The 19,998-nt window shown below is 36.8% G+C and overlaps 2 protein-coding genes across 3 annotated transcripts in view; one reads left to right on the top strand and one right to left on the bottom strand.

The window, feature by feature from the left end:
- The window catches only part of LOC121423104 (protein CLEC16A-like), a 101,714-nt gene extending 94,938 nt beyond the window's left edge, over positions 1–6,776 (bottom strand). The window contains exon 1 of the mRNA XM_041618394.1: positions 6,596–6,776. Coding sequence (XP_041474328.1) covers positions 6,596–6,666 — 71 coding nt within the window. The 5' untranslated portion in view covers positions 6,667–6,776. The remainder of the gene's footprint in view (positions 1–6,595) is intronic.
- A 6,700-nt stretch (positions 6,777–13,476) lies between these two features.
- Positions 13,477–19,998, top strand: part of LOC121423103 (probable low-specificity L-threonine aldolase 2) — a 28,171-nt gene continuing 21,649 nt past the window's right edge. Inside the window, exons 1-2 of one of the 2 annotated variants that reach the window (XM_041618393.1) lie at positions 13,478–13,684; positions 16,489–16,811. In XM_041618393.1, the coding sequence (XP_041474327.1) occupies positions 16,779–16,811 (33 nt within the window). In that variant the 5' untranslated portion in view covers positions 13,478–13,684; positions 16,489–16,778. Of the gene's footprint in view, positions 13,685–16,488; positions 16,812–19,998 lie in introns of both variants that reach the window. The other variant, XM_041618392.1, reaches the window with a different exon arrangement.

Below are 19,998 nucleotides of genomic sequence, written 5' to 3'. Positions count from 1 at the left end.
TAAATGTTCCTCTTCTTATATCTTTTAGTAGTTTTACACTTCATTTTTATCAGAAAAAAATGGCAATTAGTGCATAATGGCGTAAAATGTGAAATGTGTAAAATTCCATATAAAGTTAGGGCTACAAAAATAAAGATTTTAAAGTTTTTTTAGGCAGAGTCTACAGTTGGAAAAACAAATGAACTCTAGGAATTAACTCTAGCTGCGACAATTTAAGTTAGAGTTTATGACTGCCTCAGCAATCCCACAATGTTGTAGAGAAGGTGAATATCATCGTAAACAACTTCAGATAGTAGTGAATCTATTTTAGTAACTCATGCAACCTCTAAGAGTTTACGATTGCCTCCGCCATCACCACGATGTTGTAGAGAAGGTGAATATCATTGTAAACAACTTCGGATAGTAGTGCGTCTTTTTCGGTAAGTCATGAGACCTCTAAGAGTATACGATTGCCTCCGCCATCACCACAATGTTGTAGAGAAGGTGAATATCATCGTAAACAACTTCAGATAGTAGTGAATCTATTTCAGTAACTCATGCGACCTCTACGAGTTTACGATTGCCTCCACCATCACCATGATGTTGTAGAGAAGGTGAATATCATCAGAAATAATTTCAGACTGTAAGGTGTCTATTTCAAGAAGTAGATCTAATTCGACCTCTAAGAGTTTGCGATTGCCTCCGCTATCACCACAATGTTGATTGGCGGTAATGTCGCGCGCTGCATCATCATTATCTTTTTCTCTTTCCTCCGATTATGTCGGGGATCAAAACAAATCATCATCTTCTTCCTCCGCTTTTGTCAAAAAATTCATAGCTTAAAAATGTTTTTTTATCAGATAAAAAAATATATATGTTAATTATAAATATTTATTATTGTAATACTAATTATTCACAATCAATATTCAAATTTTATTTAATAAAAAACATTTTTAATCTATGAATTTTTCTTCAAAACGGCACTTGGTAATACAGCTCATCGAAGCTACGTACGTACACGTCATATCAGAGCGGGTTCAAGGGTCAAGCCTCTTGACTCGCAGTGTTTACAATATGGATACATGACATCGGTCTGGTAAGAAATCTCAATTTTTTATTTGGGGGGGGAAACCATCATACCTTTATATGCATTTAGGTGTATAAAGGTATGCAATTTAATAAAATTTTGGTCTATGTATGGACCACTAGTTCTAATGTTAAATATGAAGGGAATTCCCTTCTGGACTACTACCACACTGGCATAGCCTGCCTTGTCTATGTTCAGTGATCAAATGACAAAATCATAAAAAATATGATCACCGAGTCCTCTAGGCTAGCATCTAGGTATCGAGAACAAAAGACTGCAAAATGTCGACGTAAACAGACTGGGTAAGTGAACGCTTGTGCTCTTAATTTTTTTCAATTTTACTACTATTTATTTTATAAATATTATGAACTTTATTAAAAACTGGGGGGAAATCACTTGTTCACTGCAACCATCCTGCCTGTGGGGAATCTACAGGTAGGAGTATGGTATGCCGATGCTGTACATAGCACAAACTTTAAAAAATCATTAAAATATCACTTTTGTGACCAAAATTACTAATTTCCATACAGTTGCAATTTATTTTTCATTAGTAACTTGGGAATAATTTTTGTATTCACCAGAGCGCTCTAAAACTTGAATTTTGGGCATATTTTTGTGTACGCCCTCTATTGGTGGAAGGTAATATGGCAAAGAAAATTTTCATTTTTCAATCTCTATTTTTAATTAAGAAAAAATAATTCAAAGAATTAAATTTACATAAGAGCCAAGTTATATGATGAATAGGTGTAATGACAACTGACAATGTAAAAAAATCAAGCATTTGTCGCATAGAAAAAGAGAAAGTAAACCAAACATTGCCACCCTTATTTTGCCACACATGGAGATGTAACTGAGAACAAGGTTATATCATAACCTTGTTCATTGAATGAGTGGGGGAAATGTTGTTTTGGCCCATGTATGGTAGTGGATCGTATTACCGAACACTTTTCATAAATTCAATCATTTTAAAGATATCATTCTCATAAAATTCACCAAACTTTCACCATAAATACACAATTACCTACAAAATATAATTATGTAAAAAAAATTCCAAAATCGTTTTTCCTTTAGATGATATTAGCTTCCAATCGGACCCCCTTCGGATGTGAAATATTTTGGTCACTTGAAAAAGGTATCGTATTACCGAACGTGTGTTTTCTATGGGAAAAGTTGAGAAATCAACAAAATCACTGATTAGCTATTTTGACCGTGTTTTATCATTTTTAGAATATTAAGACTTTGAAAATGTGTTTTTGACCATTTTTCATCATCTTTCTATTCAAGTTCCCTTTGGAAGGATGTTGCAAAGAAATGAGCGTATGAAATTATTTGAATGTAAACAAATGAAGATTTCTTACCTAACTGATGTCGCGTAGACCCCTCGATCCACATGTAAACAACGAGAATACAATAGCGTCGACCCTTGAACCGCTTATGTATGACATACTTCCAGCTAACGACGCCGTTTTGAAAAACCATTTACAGATAAAGATTATTTTTAAAATATTGAAATTTATTACGTAATTATTAATAATTTGTAGTATTAAACAAATTATCAGCCGGAAGTACGTCATACATAAGTGGTTCAAGGGTCGATGCTATTGTATTTCCGTTGTTTACATGTGGATCGAGGGGTCTACGCGGCATCAGTTAGGTAAGAAATCTTCATTTCTTTACATTTTTATTTAACATTTTTTAAAACCTTCCTACGCATTAGGCGTAGGAAGGAGTAGAAATTAATAAAATAAACGTATTTCGAGAGATCATGTTATGAAAAGATGGATTTCCTAGGGAAATCCATCGTTGTTATTGTCCTTCGCTTAAGAGTATGAGAACAGTGTCAAGAAGATGTCAATGATGAAGAAGTATATGACAGGATTTTAAAAAGTCATCATCATTGCGTCCTCAAGACTATGCCAATCCAATGTCTGAATGCAGATGCAAGTATTTTTTAATCCTGATTGGCAGTCAACTGCCAATCGGAATTTAAAAAATACTTACATCTGCGGATAGATATCAGGAATCGCAAAATATTTGATTTAATCGATAAATATCATATAAATTACTTTATGATATTTATCAACCAAAACAAATATTTGATGGATTGTGATTTTATTGACAAATGCAAGTATTTTTAAAATCTAAGTTGCAGCTCTGCACGCGTGTTACCGCGTGTGTATCTAGGTATCAATAACAAAAGAAATCAAAATGGAGGAGTAAACAGACGGGGTAAGTGAACGCTCTTGCTCTTAACTTCTTTCAATTTTTTAGCATTATTAGCGAATGAAAACTATTTAAGGATTCTTTAAAAGGGAGTAAACATAAAACTTGCCCATGTACATAACTGTGGGTGAAAAACTAACACTAAAATTGGTGATTTAGGTCTAGGTTCACCATGGGTAATCCTGGCCTCTACAGCCAGGGCACCCATGGGTTCATATCGTCTCGCGAGCGAAGGATTATCAGTCATACGCACGCGACACACCACTACACTTCGAAAATACAGTGGGCTTTTGCCCACATAAAATATTATGTATAAATAAATATTCCACATCCTGCTATGACACCGAATCATTTAGATCCTTCCGTGACTTCTCCTTGAAGTTTCTTTCTAAAAATATGTATATTTTCTTGATCTTTAGTGAAGATTTTACGGAGATAGAAATCAGTCAGCGTTGATATCAATTTTCTCCTGAAGAGGGCGCGCGATTTATATTCATATCAAAGACACGACAAGGGAAAGAATAGGCACCTACACTATTTTACACGCATATCGACGCAAGGCATTACGCAAAGTCCGTAAAGTGTCCAATCTTTTCATTGTATAGACTTTGGTATACCGTATACGTATTATTGACGTTCGTCAAAGCTTGTACTGCTGGTTTCTTTCCAGGCACGTATATTATTTTCATTTTTTTTTTATCAGTCATCTTTTTAAATTAATGCAAATGAGTGTTATCATCACCAATAATAATCATTAATTATGTTTTTTGAAGGCATTTCATTAATTGGTGCCCATAATTAGTAAATTAATCATGAGGATTGCGCATTCAAAGAATTTAGATACAGTTATAAAATTACCGAGGAGCTGAATCAAGGTTGTGAAATTATTAGCGCCACCAACGGGCTTCCTTGTATTTCCGTGGAAGAGACAAGCGAAGTCACTTTCGAGGCCGAGGTAAGCAAAATGTGCTTTTTTTATCGGATTATTATTTTATTATTATTTTTATATTCAACAAACTCTTGCTACTTACCGGCAAGAGCCCCGGTGCGTAGCGAGAAGGAGCTTCGGCAAATATTACTTCAGCAATGAAGCGATGTTTGCCGACTACTTCGAAATCCAGGGTCAAACACGGTCTATTGTACGAGGTTAGTACATACTAACCTCGTACAATGTGTGAGTGCAGCCAGGCATACCTAGCCGTGCCAGGGGTTAATACTATTACTTTATTACTATTAAAATCAAAATCGGTTCAGACATAGCCTGGAGGCGTTTGGGGAGTAAAAATCATCTACTTTACGTAGAGGAGTAAGCCTACGTACAGTAGATGATTTTTACTACTTTACGTAGGCTTACTCCTCTATTTATAATAGAGGAGTAAGCCTACGTAAAGTAGATGATTTTTACTCCCCAAATGCCTCCAGGCTATGTCTGAACCGATTTTGATTTTAGGAGCAAAACTTCCGAACCTAACTCCGATCCTGTTATTGCTCTAACTTGCAACATTATTCACACATACACACACACCTAGCCAGGGGCGTTGTAGGGAGTGAAAGTTATATACTGTACGTAGCTCACTCCCCACTAACGCCAGGAATCACCGTACATGCCTTTGCGAATCGGACAGGATTACCCATGGTGAACCTAGACCTAAATCACCAATTTTAGTTATAGTTTTTCGCCCAAAGTTATGTACATGGGCAAGTTTTATGTTTACCCCCATTTGATTGTATTTTTTTAATTTTTCATTAAATAAATAGTCGTAAAATTGAAAGAAATTAAGAGCAATAGCGTTCACATACCCCCGTCTGTTGACGAAGCCAAAAAATATTTTTTTAATTCAAGTTGGCAGTCAACTGCCAACTTGAATTAAAAAAATATTTGCATCTGCCGATAGATATCAGGAATCGCAAAATATTTTTTTTTATCGATAAATATCATATAAATTATTTCATGATATTTTTCAACCGAAACAAATATTTTACAAATCGTGATTTTTATTGACAAATGCAAGTATTTTTTAAATCTAAGTTGCAGCTCTGCACGCGTGTGTATCTAGGTATCATAACAAAAGAAATCAAAATGGCTTCGTCAACAGACGGGGGTAAGTGAACGCTATTGCTCTTAATTTCTTTCAATTTTACGACTATTTATTTAATGAAAGGCAGTGTATACAGCCACACGCGTGTGTCTTTACCATCCAGCCACAAGCGTGTGGTTATATCCAGAACACCTATCTGTGGATACCGCCACACGCCGCCAGTAATAACAGTAAAACACGTACTGGTATGTAGGTCTGACCGTCTATATCACGATCAAAATAACCTCATTTCTTCATTAAATTCTTACATTCTAAACCCCTTTGATATCCTTAGATCGTTTCAATTTCATTCTCACCGTCTTCTCTCCTTGCTTTTCTTGTCTTGTTACAAACGGTCGTCTGTTTAACAGCAAATTCTCTTTTTCTACTTGTGTCGATTCTGGCTTCCTTCGCGGCGGCGGCAGACCCATACAGCGTTAGCGCAGCGCAGTAGTAGACGCTGTATGGGTCTGCCGCCGCCGCGAAGGAAGCCAGAATCGACACAAGTAGAAAAAGAGAATTTGCTGTTAAACAGACGACCGTTTGTAACAAGACAAGAAAAGCAAGGAGAGAAGATGGTGAGAATGAAATTGAAACGATCTAAGGATATCAAATGGGTTTAGAATGTAAGAATTTATTGAAGAAATGAGGTTATTTTGATCGTGATATAGACGGTCAGACCTACATACCAGTACGTGTTTTACTGTTATTACTGGCAGCATGTGGCGGTATCCACAGATGGGTGTTCTGGATATAACCACACACGTGTGGCTGGATGGTAAAGACACACGCGTGTGGCTGCCTTAATGAAAACTTGCAAAAATACAATCAAATGGGGGTAAACATAAAACTTGCCCATGTACATAACTTTGGGCGAAAAACTATAACTAAAATTGGTGATTTAGGTCTAGGTTCACCATGGGTAATCCTGTCCGATTCGCAAAGGCATGTACGGTGATTCCTGGCGTTAGTGGGGAGTGAGCTACGTACAGTATATAACTTTCACTCCCTACAACGCCCCTGGCTACACACACCATCCCCCACAAACAGTCCACACTAGTCTGAGGAGCTAGAGACCGACCAGCGAGCTGCTAGCCGGTAGCCGCGCCGTGGGATCGGAGCCAGCACAGCAGCTGCACAACTCACATCATAAATTCACATTCACACATCAAAGTGACCGTCACACAGTGACTGAACGAGATCTTGATTAATTTTGACATCGACTTACCGTAAATTTTCCAAAGAATGAACACTTTTTGGTTTAACAGGACCAAACCACCCTTTAGATTTTGACAGCATCTCGGATTTCTACGCCGCGATTCTATTAATGAAGAATTCGATAAAAACTATCGATGTAAAACAAGCTTTAGCTTCTAATATTGTCGGATTTATCGTCATTCATTTCTTCATTCAGTAATACACCGTTTTCAGGCCATACAGTAGCGCAGATTTAGCCTAATTGCAGACGCTAATTATAATTTTTTTTATCAACGGAAAAGGAAGGATACACATTGATGATGCAGACTTCCAAAACGACGATACGTTTGATGATGATGATGATGATGATGATGATGATGTGAAGACAATGATGACGATGATGATGCTGATGATGATTCCGATGATGATGCTGGTGATGAAAACGATGATGATGGTGATGATGATGATGATGACGACGATGACGATGATGATCGATGACGATAAGGTGATGATGATAAGATGATGGTGATGATGATCATGATCATGATAATTGTTTTTAACACATGCACCAGTGTTGTAGTGCCTTGATGCTCGGCCTTGGCCTTAAGGCGCCTTAAGGCCTATTTTTTCAAAGCCTTGGCCTTGAACATTCAAGCCTTGGCCTTGAGGATTTTGAGCCTTGAAATTTCAAGGCATTTTCAAGGCTTTTTCAAGGCATTTTGTATTTTGTACTTTCATTTGTTTTATATAAGTAATTATAAATGTTTCAATTGTTCTGTATATTTAATGACACTAATGATCAAAACTACCAGTCACCAGTAACAGTAGCAACAGCAGTATTGTGTACTAGCTGTGTCATCAATTGTAATTGTTAAATCATCATTATTAAGAATTATCATCACATTGTAACAAAGAAAACAGCAGTGATGAAAAATAACTATTAATTGGTAATGTGTTGTAATCATGACTAATGATGATGACAATATTAATAATAATGATAATGACAGTAATAATGATTATGATCAAGATTATAGTGCTTTGATGAAAGGAATAATTCTGACAGATCTGACTGCAATTTTGACAACAACTTTCACACTTTAAACATAGCTAAATCTAAGGAATGATTTATAACAAGGTTGATTTCTATTCCATTAGGATTTTCCTTGTATTATTTTCTTTAGCCAACAAGAATGATTTAAGTCTTAATTATATTCTGAAAAGATTTGGAAAACTTGAACACAGACTTTAATTTTGTTATATCCAAATTGGCTATGTCAATGGCATGATGAGCCAAAAATTTAGAGGGGCCAAGCATGGCATATAGAACAAAATTTCTGCCAAAAAAGTTGAAAGCGATTGAAGCGAGCGAGCGAACAAAATTTGTCACCTCTTGCTATTAAAAAAGCTTTTTTTTGAAAGATTGTGACAGTATGTTTTGAAAATAATATCAAATTTACTCCACATTTTCCTTTCCTTTATCCCCCTATTTTAAGTTTATTCTTGGTGGTGGAACTTCTTCCTCTCTCTCTCTCTCTTTTTTTGGGGGGTCTGATATATTTTTAAACAGACGAGAAAGAGGAATTGGAAGAGAGAGAGAGGATAAGGGAGAGAAATATGTAAGGGGGTAAGAAAGATGGGCGTGGCTGGTTAGGCAGAAAATACTGCAAAATTAGTTAATGATAGGCAGTATATCTTTTCTAAATTGTAAGGAGAAACATGTAAGGGCGTAAGAAAGAAGGGGGTGGCTGGTTAGGCAGATAATACTGCAGAATTAGTTAATAATGATAGGCAGTACATCTTTTCTAAATTGTATACATTTTGTTTTGGGTCTATTGTCTCAGATTGACAAAACAAAGGGAAAAAATTCAATGAAATAACGTATTTGTTTTTGTGTCAATGTGGGTTCAAGAAATAATGATTAATTAAAATAATGCTATATAATTAATAATTATTAATATTATTAATAATCAAATGTTTCAGGAAATAATCAAGATTTACCCCCCCCCCAACTAAGGGTATGGGGTACACCCCATTTATTTTGTATCCTTTTGAATATAACTTTATTTTGTAAGTATTCTTTATTCTGTTTTTTTTTTAGGTAAAATAGGTGTAGAAGATACAAGAAATGAGAATTGAAATTTGAAAGTGGTTGTAAGCAGAAAAAACATGAAAACTGGCAAGAATCCTAAAAATGACACATTTTCAAGTCAGCATTTGAAAATTTCAGCTTGCACTCTGTGCTCTCTTGTCCCCCCCAAAAAAAATCCTGTAGGAAAAAATGCCTTTTTTCAGAATGATTTTGCCCTTTTTAAAAAAGAAATACCTTCTTTAATAGTAAAAATAATACATTTTATTTTAAGTTTGAAAATCACAAATTTTGAATCATGCTTACATCAGTTATTGTTTAGTACAGTACTACATGTAATCCTGTTCATGGTAACAAAAATGTATAGAATGGTGTTTTCTGGTTGGAATATCACAAATTTTTGGCTCGCTTTCTGCACTCGCATCAATTATTGTACTCATTCTATTCCTGTTTGCACACAAAAAAATGCTTAGAATGTCCAGTTTTCAGGTTGGAATATCACAATTTTTTTTAGCTTGCACTTTGCGCTTGCATTACTTTGGTGAGTTATGTATATCCTATCAAAAATGCAGTCCTTAAATGCTTCCTTTTCTGATCTGTACATTATCTAGCGTTATTTCTTTAATTAGATACACATCTTTTTCATTATTACAAAACAGCTCAGAATATTTAATTTTCATATCTTATTTCACATGTCCAGAAGTTTGAGATCGTGGTTCGTACCGGCAACATCACGCAACAGTGATTTAGTGATTTAACAGTCATTAAACCCATAATTGACAAAAAATCGAGTTTTACAACTTCAGAATTTATTTTCTTGTCAAAACTGCTCGCTCGCTACACTTTCTCGCTGAGAAGTAAAACCTTAATCAAAATATCTATCTTATCAATAAGAAATAAATTTAAAAAGGCTTTGCTCAACTTAATTTCTACAAAACAAACAACTACTTCACGCAGTTGATAATCTCATTTTGAAAATACATGTATCTGTTAGCACCAAAAATTCCCATTTTGGTATATAAGTGCCTTTTTGGCTCTGAACCACCCCCCCCAAAAAAAATATATTACGTCTAAATCTAACATGAAATTATTATTGTTTTAAATGTACAAGGGTGAAATTCTTTATTCGCTCAGTCCGCTCGCTCACATACATTTTTGCCATGTGTGATGTCTAGCGGCCTAAGCATTGTTAGCTCATTGTTTTGTATATCGTAAGTTTGAAATGCCTTGGCCTTGAGGTTTTCAGGCCTTGGCCTTGGGTTTCCATGCCTTGGCCTCAGCCTTGGGTATTGAAGCCTTGGCCTTGGGTATTAAAGCCTTGGCCTTGGAGGTTTGAGCCTTGACTACAACACTGACATGCACACGTCAGTATATAGAGCAATTCAGCTCGATAGCCAGCTAGCGGGCGGTAGACCCCCCTGAAAAGACGCCCATGCAGCAAAAAGAATTTAAAAAGAGAGGGAAACGGAAAAAAAGGGGCGAAGAAAAAAAAGGGAAGAAATACAGCTTTATTAGGGTTTCCCTTGAAAAAAAAACTAAACGAGACGTCTTCTCTCTCTGTCTCTCTTTTCTCCTAATCAGTAGGGGAACAACTCTTTTAGTACTTTTTTCTAATATTGATATGGTTTGATTGCTACTTTGTCCACTCACCATTTCGTATAATAAACAGTTGGTCCAATAGCAATATATAGGCTTATATACCATTTTGGTCTAATTGGACTGACGAAATGGTGATAAGACCAAAATGGTTTATGGACCAAATGGTTGTTAGACGAAATGTTGATGGACGGAATGTCATTAGACTAAATGAAAGTAGACTAGTGCTGGCGAATGGACGAGTTGGCAGTAGACGAATTGGCAATTTACCTTCCTATTGCACCCTTCTGAGTATAGTAAACCATGGACCAACTACATGAGTAAACCAATACTGGTTTTGCGGTGTTGTGTCAACGCTTCTTTGGTGTGGACCAATGTTTTGTGTTAAATCAACACAGGGGCGGCGATCTGGAGCCCCCACTTTTTTGAAGCACTGAAAAGTGCCCTTTTTACGCAAGAAAGTGCCCCCTCACGAATGTACTGCACCACTTTCATTGGAAGAGGACCAGTTTTAGATGTTACCACACATAAGTGCCATTTCCCCCCTAACATGCCCCCTCACGGACGTGTTCTGTGCTCTTTTCACCTGAGAAGGACCCGTACGTTTTATGTGTTAGCAATAATTGTACCCTTGCCTTATAGTAAGTGCCTTTAACCAGTACACCTTTTTACCTAGGAAAAAAGCCCCCCCCCCCACGAACGTGTTATGTGCTTATGTCACGTGAGAAGGGCCTGTTTTATGAGTTGACGAGTGCCGACCCCTTTGCCTTCCCATATAGTTGCCTCTTCTTCATATCAGATCAGTTGTCCTGAAAAACCCCCCACTATTTTCGGGTCTGATGAGCGCCCGGTTTCTCTATTTAGCGTCGTACAAAAAAACTTGTGAAAATAATCCTGCGTGCCTTTAGTATCACGAGTCATGAGTGGGGTATAGATAAGTCCTTTTTTCCGCTTTGTTTTGAGATCATGGCCGTACGTAGCTGCGGGAGGCGGGGCAGTTGCCCCTATAAAAAGGGAAAACTTACATATTTGTACTGCAGATTTTCCAAAAATTAAAAAACAAATATGCACAAAATCCATTAATTTCACTTAACAAAATGCAAAAGCGCCTCAATGATAAGCTCGTTCTTTGCTCCCTCATTTTTTAGTTTTTCCCAAAAAGTTTACACATGCTACCCCCAAGCGAAGAATATCTGCATATGGCCATGTTTAAGATAGTGCCCTTTTCCGAAGAAAAGATGCCCTTTTCCCCCTGTGCCCCCTCACTTTCAACTTTGCTCCGACGCCCCTGAATCAACACCAGTGTCTTTGGAAGTGTACATACGTGCATGCCCTCTTTGGATTCAGTATTATAGTAATTTATTTCTTGGGTATGATTATACGCCCTTTTACTGTTAGCTCAATCCCCATCAATCCAAAGACGATGAGGACCGGGGAGGGATGAAGTTATTGAATTTTAAAGTTTATCAATATTTTGTGAAACCAGTTATATGCACATCGTCATGAATATTCATTAGGTGGGCTGATGATGTCACATCCCCACTTTCCCTTTTCTTATGTTATTACATGAAATCATAAATGCTTAATTTTTTCATACATGTGTAAATGATGTGTCTCCATTTTCTTTTTACACTTACCCCAAACAATATGTGGGAGAATAAGAGCATTGACGATTCAAGTAATGCATGTAATAGCCCGGTTGATCTATGTGCAATGTCCAACTTAGACTTTGGTAAAGGATTACCCCTAAATATTTGATATCAGAAACATTCTCTAGGTATTCTCTTCCGTGAAAGGTCGTACTTAGATTGGTAGTTTTCTGTTTCGTCCCAAAAACAATCACTTTGGTTTTCTTTGCATTCATTTCCATACTATTCATTTCAAATCATTTGCACAGTAAATCATAATGTTTTTGCATTTTTTTCTGAGTGCTTTTTGAACTATTTCCCTTACAAAAAAGAGCCGTGTCGTAAACGTAAAGTGCAATCATGATTTGATTACTAAATTTCAAGTTACAAATATCATTTAGAAATAAGCAAAAAATCAGGGGGCCCAAATTGACCCCCTATAACTGCGGCACACCTGAATAGATCTGTAAATATGGATGCCTTGAAATGAGACACAATAATGCATGTGGATGATGACAAAAGGACTGTATGCTGCTATAATATCCCCTATATATGCAGAATCTATTCATCATTAAATTTCAAGCACACTAAATGTCGAAGAAATAATAAACATAAAATAACACTTGTACAAGATCATAATAGTGAAAATAGAGAGAGGAAAACCGGAAGAACAAGAAAAATAATAATAAGGAGAAGATGAAGTAGGATTGAAGGTGAAGAAGGAGATCAAAGAGGGAAGAAGAATAGGGAGAAAGAAGAAGAAAGTAAAAGATGAATAAAAATTACTTTACATTGGATTTGAATAGAAATATCACCGTGTTACATTTGAGTTGTAGGGCCTACCATTCAGAATTCGGAATAAAGGAGTCTCGACTGGTCTACGGGGGGGGGGTGCTTATTTTTATTTGGCAACCAGTCAAATTTGACTATTTTCGCCATCATATTAAATTTTTAACGTTTTTTTCTTTAAAAAATAAATGAAAAAAGTAAAATTCAAAAATATATATATATTGTTTTTCTTTTCTATGTCTTTTTTATAGGATATATCTACATGTACTAGGATTTAAAGTCAAGTAGGTGTCTCTCAGTTTTAAAATCAGGGCTTTTACTGAAAATATGTTATAAAGACCTACAACAAGTATGCAAGTAAAACCTAGGATGAGATGACAGAGAAAGAAATGAGGAAAATCACAACTCCAATCCTACTCCTTTTATCCAATTAGGCTTTCATTTACTCGTCTTCTTCCATTTTTTTTAAATTCCACCCTCCCCTACTGTGCCTCCAATAAGGGGGGGGGGGTGGTCAAGTGAGTAATTAAAGCATCTATTTTCCTCAAATTAAAGAATACAATTTCTAATTGCCCTGGCTACTGGCCTAAGAATGAATTCCATTGTCCAATTTCTCCCCATCTAGATTTAAATATTTCTCTTCCTCATCTTATCTTTCTTCTTCATTTTGTCTCCTCTCGTTCCCTCGATTTACATGTTGATGTTACTTCTCTACATGAAAATCGATAAAAACATTAACAAATTTTATTAAATGACCATTCTCGAGACTAGTCACAATGACGTTTCTGTTGTGCCGTATAGCTAGATGCCGCAACGATGATACACGCCCACCGTATCTTGAGCGAATTTCTGTTGATGATCAACGGGGATGAGCCCGGTTGGCGTGTTGTGCTGCAGTGCTAGTCCGACGTTGGTCTTTTCCTTGGCTTGAATAAGTGTAGATTTTATGCGTCTACTGTGATATCACTTTATCAGATCAATGGCTTTTGCATCCACCAAGAAGTATAGTATGGGCATTAGGGTAAGTCGACAGTGTATACTCCTTCTTACAATTTTAGTAATCTAATAAACGTACCGGTAGTTGTACTTGTACTTTGTAGAACAGAAAATTCACGACCTCGTTCGGATCGATCCGGAGCCGGCGAACTGCCTACCGACTACCGGCAGACTTGTGCGCTCGGGGGCGTGGGATCGCCTGCTGCCTGGCACCCGCCCGGTGTGGTGGCTCGGAGATCGCGATCTGTCCACTCCTGACAAGAAATTTGTAAACTGAGAACTCATCTTATGGAAACTAAAAGAGTTTCCGTTCAACAACCACCCAAAATTGATCGGCAATATCGTGATATTGGGAACCACCGTTCACTTCATAGTTCATACAGCAGCGCTTTATTCAATCACACGCACGGTTCCCTATTTCCACCTCCATTCACTTTGTACACAAGTGCGCGTACACAAATCTACGAGTGGTTCCCAAAACCACGATTTGGCCAATTGATCAATATTATTATTAATGAGAAGCCTATTCTTAAAGAGGCAATTTTTATGAGGGTTGAGCCAATACGTAATGCCATGGTGTAACGTAAGACCTTAATCATGACTCGTGACATGTTAATTCGTTCGTCACCTTATTTTGTGCACGGTCGAATAGCCTTGAGGAATCCGTGATCATATTTTTTATGATTATGATATTGTCATTTGATTATGGAGCCTTGAACCGCCTCCCATATACATATAAGAGACACATGTAAACAATTTCAACAAAATCCATCTTTGTTGAAGATAGAAATCATGTTTGTAAAATGTTAGTGATTTTATTTATTTTTACACCTTTATACGCCTTCTGCGTATGAAGGTTTCAAAAATTGGTTAATAAAAGGTTAAAAATTGCAGGTTTCTTACCAGACCGATCTCGTGTAGATCCCTCTGCCTCGATCAAAATAGTTTGTGACGTCAGAGTAGAATTTTTGTTTTTATAATTTTGCGTCCAACTGAAAACCAGGCAATCACTCGTTTGGGCAAAACGCACCATGGACTGCCTCGGGCTCGCGCCCCTCGGGAAAAAAGTTACTGCGGAACCGACCTCGGATGAAAATATTTCCACTATACTTTCTCAAACCTGGCGTATTCTAATTTATAAACAGAACCAACTCATCTCAACATTTAAAATGACAATAGGAAGTGTATTGGGAATAGAATAGGCTATTATTAACATGTCTTGTGTAACATAATTTGTTTTCATGCAAAGTGGACTAAATCCACAAAAATGTATAAAATCATATGAAATTAAAAAAAAATATCTGCAGGATTTCTTTGAGTGTCATTTTTGTTACCTGGTTATCAATGATTCTTTAAAAATAGTACAAGAACTTTCTGAATAGAGAAATAGATTTGGGTGAAATGAGAAAGCATTGATCTGTGAAGAATGTGCAAAAAAATTAGTCCCTTTTGCAAGAAAAGTTTTTTCGGATTTAGTCCTTTGCATGAAAATTAAAAAAAATCAGGTCTATCATTAATACAATTCTTGAAACTATTTGGAGAAGGACTAGATTTATTTTAATTATCTATTTAAACAAGTAAAAAATATATTGATAAAGAGTGGATTTAGATAATTTTGCATATTATCTCTTCATTTGTAATTAACAATGTAGAGTCTAGACCCTCTATATGTATATATTTATTTTTTTTGTTTTTGGAGGGGGTCTTTAAATCAGACTGGAGATGGCAGACCTAATTGCTAAGTTCAAGTACATCATGTACGTAATATGAGATAATCCCGTACTGAAATCTTGAGCAAGAAATACAGGGATTACAAAAAAATGTGGGGGTAAATATGGCACCTTACGAATCTTTGGCCTGTTTGTGAAAACCATGGCATGGACAATTTGGGTACATGCACCCCTGACATATCATTTTCGTAGTTTCTGGAAATAAACCATAAAGCAAGGCTCTTCACAATTTTTTTTTCTCGGTGGCCCGATTGGTCCACCAAAATCATCAATTTCATATTCTTGATGGCCCGCCAAGCAAATTTGTTGGCCCTAAAACAATAGAAAATATTACAATTTATAAAGATTTTGGTAGCCCGGGCGGGCCACCCAATGTGGGCTTTTACAGAATTTTGGTGGCCTTTTTCTCACTTTTGATAATTTCATGAATTATTTTAATCTTAAGATACCAAAACGTATTTCTGTGCAGTTTAGTTTAATAAATGCTGATAAGGGTCTGAAAGAATATGAGTCCAATTATGGCTTTACGTGGCACAATCTTACAATTCAATAATTTTTTTGAGGCACTTTTACATGTCATAGTCTACCCCATTCACACGTATTGCGAGGTAAGTTTGCTATACTTAAACCTTGCACGCCCAACCGTGTTTGGGTTTGCGATTGCTAGGCATCGGAATGTGACACAATCCCAAGCAAGTGTTGCTTGCGTTGTGATTTTTTGTGCGTGGCACATGTAATGTTTCCTTGGGGGAGTCTACCCATGTGAGGGCATACAAAAAAAAAATGGTTGGAGGTGTCAAATATATTAAAGTCAGGTTCTTGTCAGTGATATTGGCAATGGGGGTTTGTGAAATGGTTTGCAGACAAGTAGCTCACTATATCCGATTTAGTCAAGAAGTTAGACTGAAGACGGTTTCAAGAAACGGGCCCCTGGTGGCCTAGAAATCAAGCAAAGAATTTTTGTGTTGTTGAAACATCTAAATGAAAAATAAAGAAAGCTGCTTGTGTCCATCTATATGTTTGGTGTTTTGTGAGTACAAGTAAATGCTGTGTGTTCCTACAATCATTGCTAAATATCTTTGTTCTCATTTCTACACAGACTAATATCAACTCTGCATGAAATGTGTGGTATCCCTGCATGAACTGTTTTACCTGTCTCTGTGACCTTTAAAGAATATTGTTCTCTTGAATAATTTCTTCGCAAAGACTTTGCTGCATATAAAAGAAAAGAAGCTTGCTGGATCTTCCTACCATCATTTTTTTTCATTCCTCTGTTGCATGACAAGTGTTCCTTTGTCTTAGAAAGCCTTGCAATCATCCATCCAAAAACAATCATAAACTTTATCCATTTCAAGTCATCCATCGCTGAGAAACTCTGCTCCGCACATCATGTATTCACAGGCATCGAAGAAGCAAAAGATGGTTAGTATAATGATGCTGGTTCGATGAGTTTATTGGTTAATGGAATGATTGATTGGTTGGAGAATATAGAATGATAGATTGTTGGATTGAAGGATTTGTGTCTGAATGATGGATGGGTGGGTAGATGGATGGATGGTTGGACGGATTGATTGATACATTGAATGGTCGATTGATTGATAAATAAATTGAATGATAAATACTAGATTGCTGGATTGGTTGATAGATAGATTGATAGGTGGATGAATTGAATGGATTAGATGGATCGATTGATAATTGAATGTAAATAATATCAATGTAGGATTTGCGAAATTATCCAAAATAAATTCTACAGTAAATATATCAGCTAGTAATCAACCTGTTTCTAGTTCTACAAGGAACTGGAGCCTGTTTCATAAAGAATTACAACTGTTGTAACTTTGCCATGGCAACTTCTATGGCAACCTTGATTCTGATTGGCTGCTCAGTCCCGTTACCATGGTAGTTGCCATAATGGCAAAGTTAAATCAGTTATAACTCTATTGGGGTGTTGCAAGAAACTTGAGATTAATATTTAGGCCCTAAATCAATCATGTATCTTGCAGTAATTGCAAATTAGTGATTGATTGCTAATCTGCTCCTTGAAACAAGAAGTTTAATCTGATTTGCCCCAGCTAACGTTGATCTATCAGTTGTAAAATTGCAACAGAATATTTGCAATTGATCGCAAATATTTCTTGCAACACCCCTTTATGATACAGGCCCCTGGTCAGCAGCTGTACAAAGCATAGGCCTATATGGGAATTTAAGAATTAGGTAGTCAGTGGGTTAATTGAAATAATGATTGATTGATTAAAAGGATTGATTAATCAATCACTAGTATGAATGTCTGAAAATTGAATGGGGAGAGAGAAGAGGGGGGGGGGGGGGGGGGTGGATTTCATGCCTTCTATCTTTTAGGTTAGTTTTTTACCTTATTATTTCACTCTTTACTTTTTACAAAATAGTTATGCACAGCCTGGTAAGTATCAAAATGAGGAAACCAATTATATCAACTCACTATTTTTTTTATTATATGAAATATAATGTGCATTTTCCCTCATTAATGGAAAACAAGGTTCGATATTTTGATAAACATGTGACATTGCCATAATTGCAAGCTATCATGATTCAATAAACAGCTTTCTCATTGTCAGATTTGCAAAAAATATATTTTATATGTGACAAAGAAATATCATTGACTTGCTCATTTGCATATCATTTGAGAAAAAAATCCGCAAAATTTACAAATGATGTCATAACTTTATTATTTGACATTCTGTTTTGATGAAATTTGCAGTGTGATGCTTGTTTCAACACTTTCACGTTTCTTGTTTTCTTTGAAATCAAATTTTTGTTTTGATAAAAAAATCTGGTATTTATCGAAACACAGACCCTTAACAATTGATCATGCAGCCAAATTTGATATGAGCTTTCAAAATCTTACAGTTTAACAACAGAATTTAAATCACGTTATGGGGATTTCGATTGAATTCGGAGCTAAAGACTCTGTCACATCGTTCCGTGCAAGTCTTACATGTGACTTGGGGGTGACTTTTTTTTTCTACCCACAGGTCACTTGTAGCTGCAGGGGCCCGTTGCAGAAAGAGTTGCAATCACTCGCAACTCTAAAAATTATGCGCAACTCTAAAAATCATGCGCAACTTGATTTTCAACCAGTCAACAGTGCGCATTTGTGACGTGCAATGGATTGTTTTGCTTGCGTTAAACGCAACTCTTTCTGCAACGGGCCCCAGGTCCCCGCATTGACAGTATCTCGCATGTACATGTATCTCACAGCGCATGCAAGTCTAATTTGCATGCAGAAAAGTTTTGATTATGCTCATACCTTTGTTGTGGGTGATTGTCCACAACTCACCCACAAGGCTTGCATGGCACGATTTGATGGAGCCTTAAATCTCAAATTAAAAACTAGCTGAAATCCGGCCGGATTTGATGTCACCATTTTTACATTACATGGGTACAATCATGGAGGGGAAAATACATGCATAAAATTCTTCTGCCCTGCCATGAGCTTAACAGTAGCGATATTGCCAATAATGCATTGAAAAGGGAGCCAAAGTTTGTGCAAATCCACAATAGCACCATTTAATAGGAATGGGATCTTAAATTAATATTTTGGGGCCTTACAGAATGAGCCATGAAACAAGAGGACAAGGTTTCAACTTCATACAACAAGAATTCAATTTTGTAACTTAGGATGGGGGGGGGGGGGGGGTAGAACAGGCTGGTCATATTGAAAAATTGTGAAAATTTTATGCTCTGGTATGGCATGAAGACATGGAAAATGGTGTGTTATGACCGCATATACATGTACATATACCCATACTGCCTATCTCTAGCAGTTTCATTGCACTACAAGCAACATCAAGTTTGTTTTATTTACCCTGTGGGTAGATTAGCTTCTCCCAGGAATAGCCCTATGTACCAGGACAGATCCAGAAAACAACTCAAAAGTCATTTGGGGTCAATGTAGCATGTCTGGCCAATTCATAAATCAAATCAGCAGTTATAAATTGTCTGGTTTGGACTGTCAGGATGTGCTCTTGCAATTTTGACCTCAGAAACACAATCAGTAGGTGGTTTCAAACCGCCTCGATCACAAGAATCCCCGTTAAATTACGAGAACTTTTTTTGCTAAAAAATACCCATTAATTATTCCTGCATTCACACCGCCCCGAAACGTACCCTTCGGGATAAGTTCCCGAAGTTACGAGCATGCGCAGTATGGTCTGATAAGCAGGCAAGGCACGAGATTCAAATTCACTAGCCCAGCAGCCACCCACGCCGCCGCGCCCAACGACACGCTGGGCTAAAAGTTCCCGTAATTTGCTTTCACATCGCCAAAATACCTGCGACCTTGGAAAAATCCCCGCGAAAGTTTTCATAATTTCGCCAAGTACCTACTATTTAGCGGGTATTTTCTTTCGGGGGGAAATTACGCGTAGTTTGCTTTCACATTACCAAAATACCTGGTATTTTCTGATCGGGGTAAATTTCCCGATTAGAGAATACCTGGAACTGACGAACTTCGAGGCAGTCTGAAACTACCTAGTGGCTATACGTTTTGTGATGCTGTTCATGTAGAAGAGCATTCATATGTGCACAATTTGTTTGTGATCAGTAGGCTCCTGCCAAAGCCAATACAGTA

Source organism: Lytechinus variegatus, chromosome 10 (assembly GCF_018143015.1).
Source record: "Lytechinus variegatus isolate NC3 chromosome 10, Lvar_3.0, whole genome shotgun sequence".
Taxonomy (NCBI): Eukaryota; Metazoa; Echinodermata; class Echinoidea; order Temnopleuroida; family Toxopneustidae; genus Lytechinus; species Lytechinus variegatus.
Note: the sequence above shows the minus strand (reverse complement) of the source record. Positions and strands in the feature narration are given on the sequence as shown.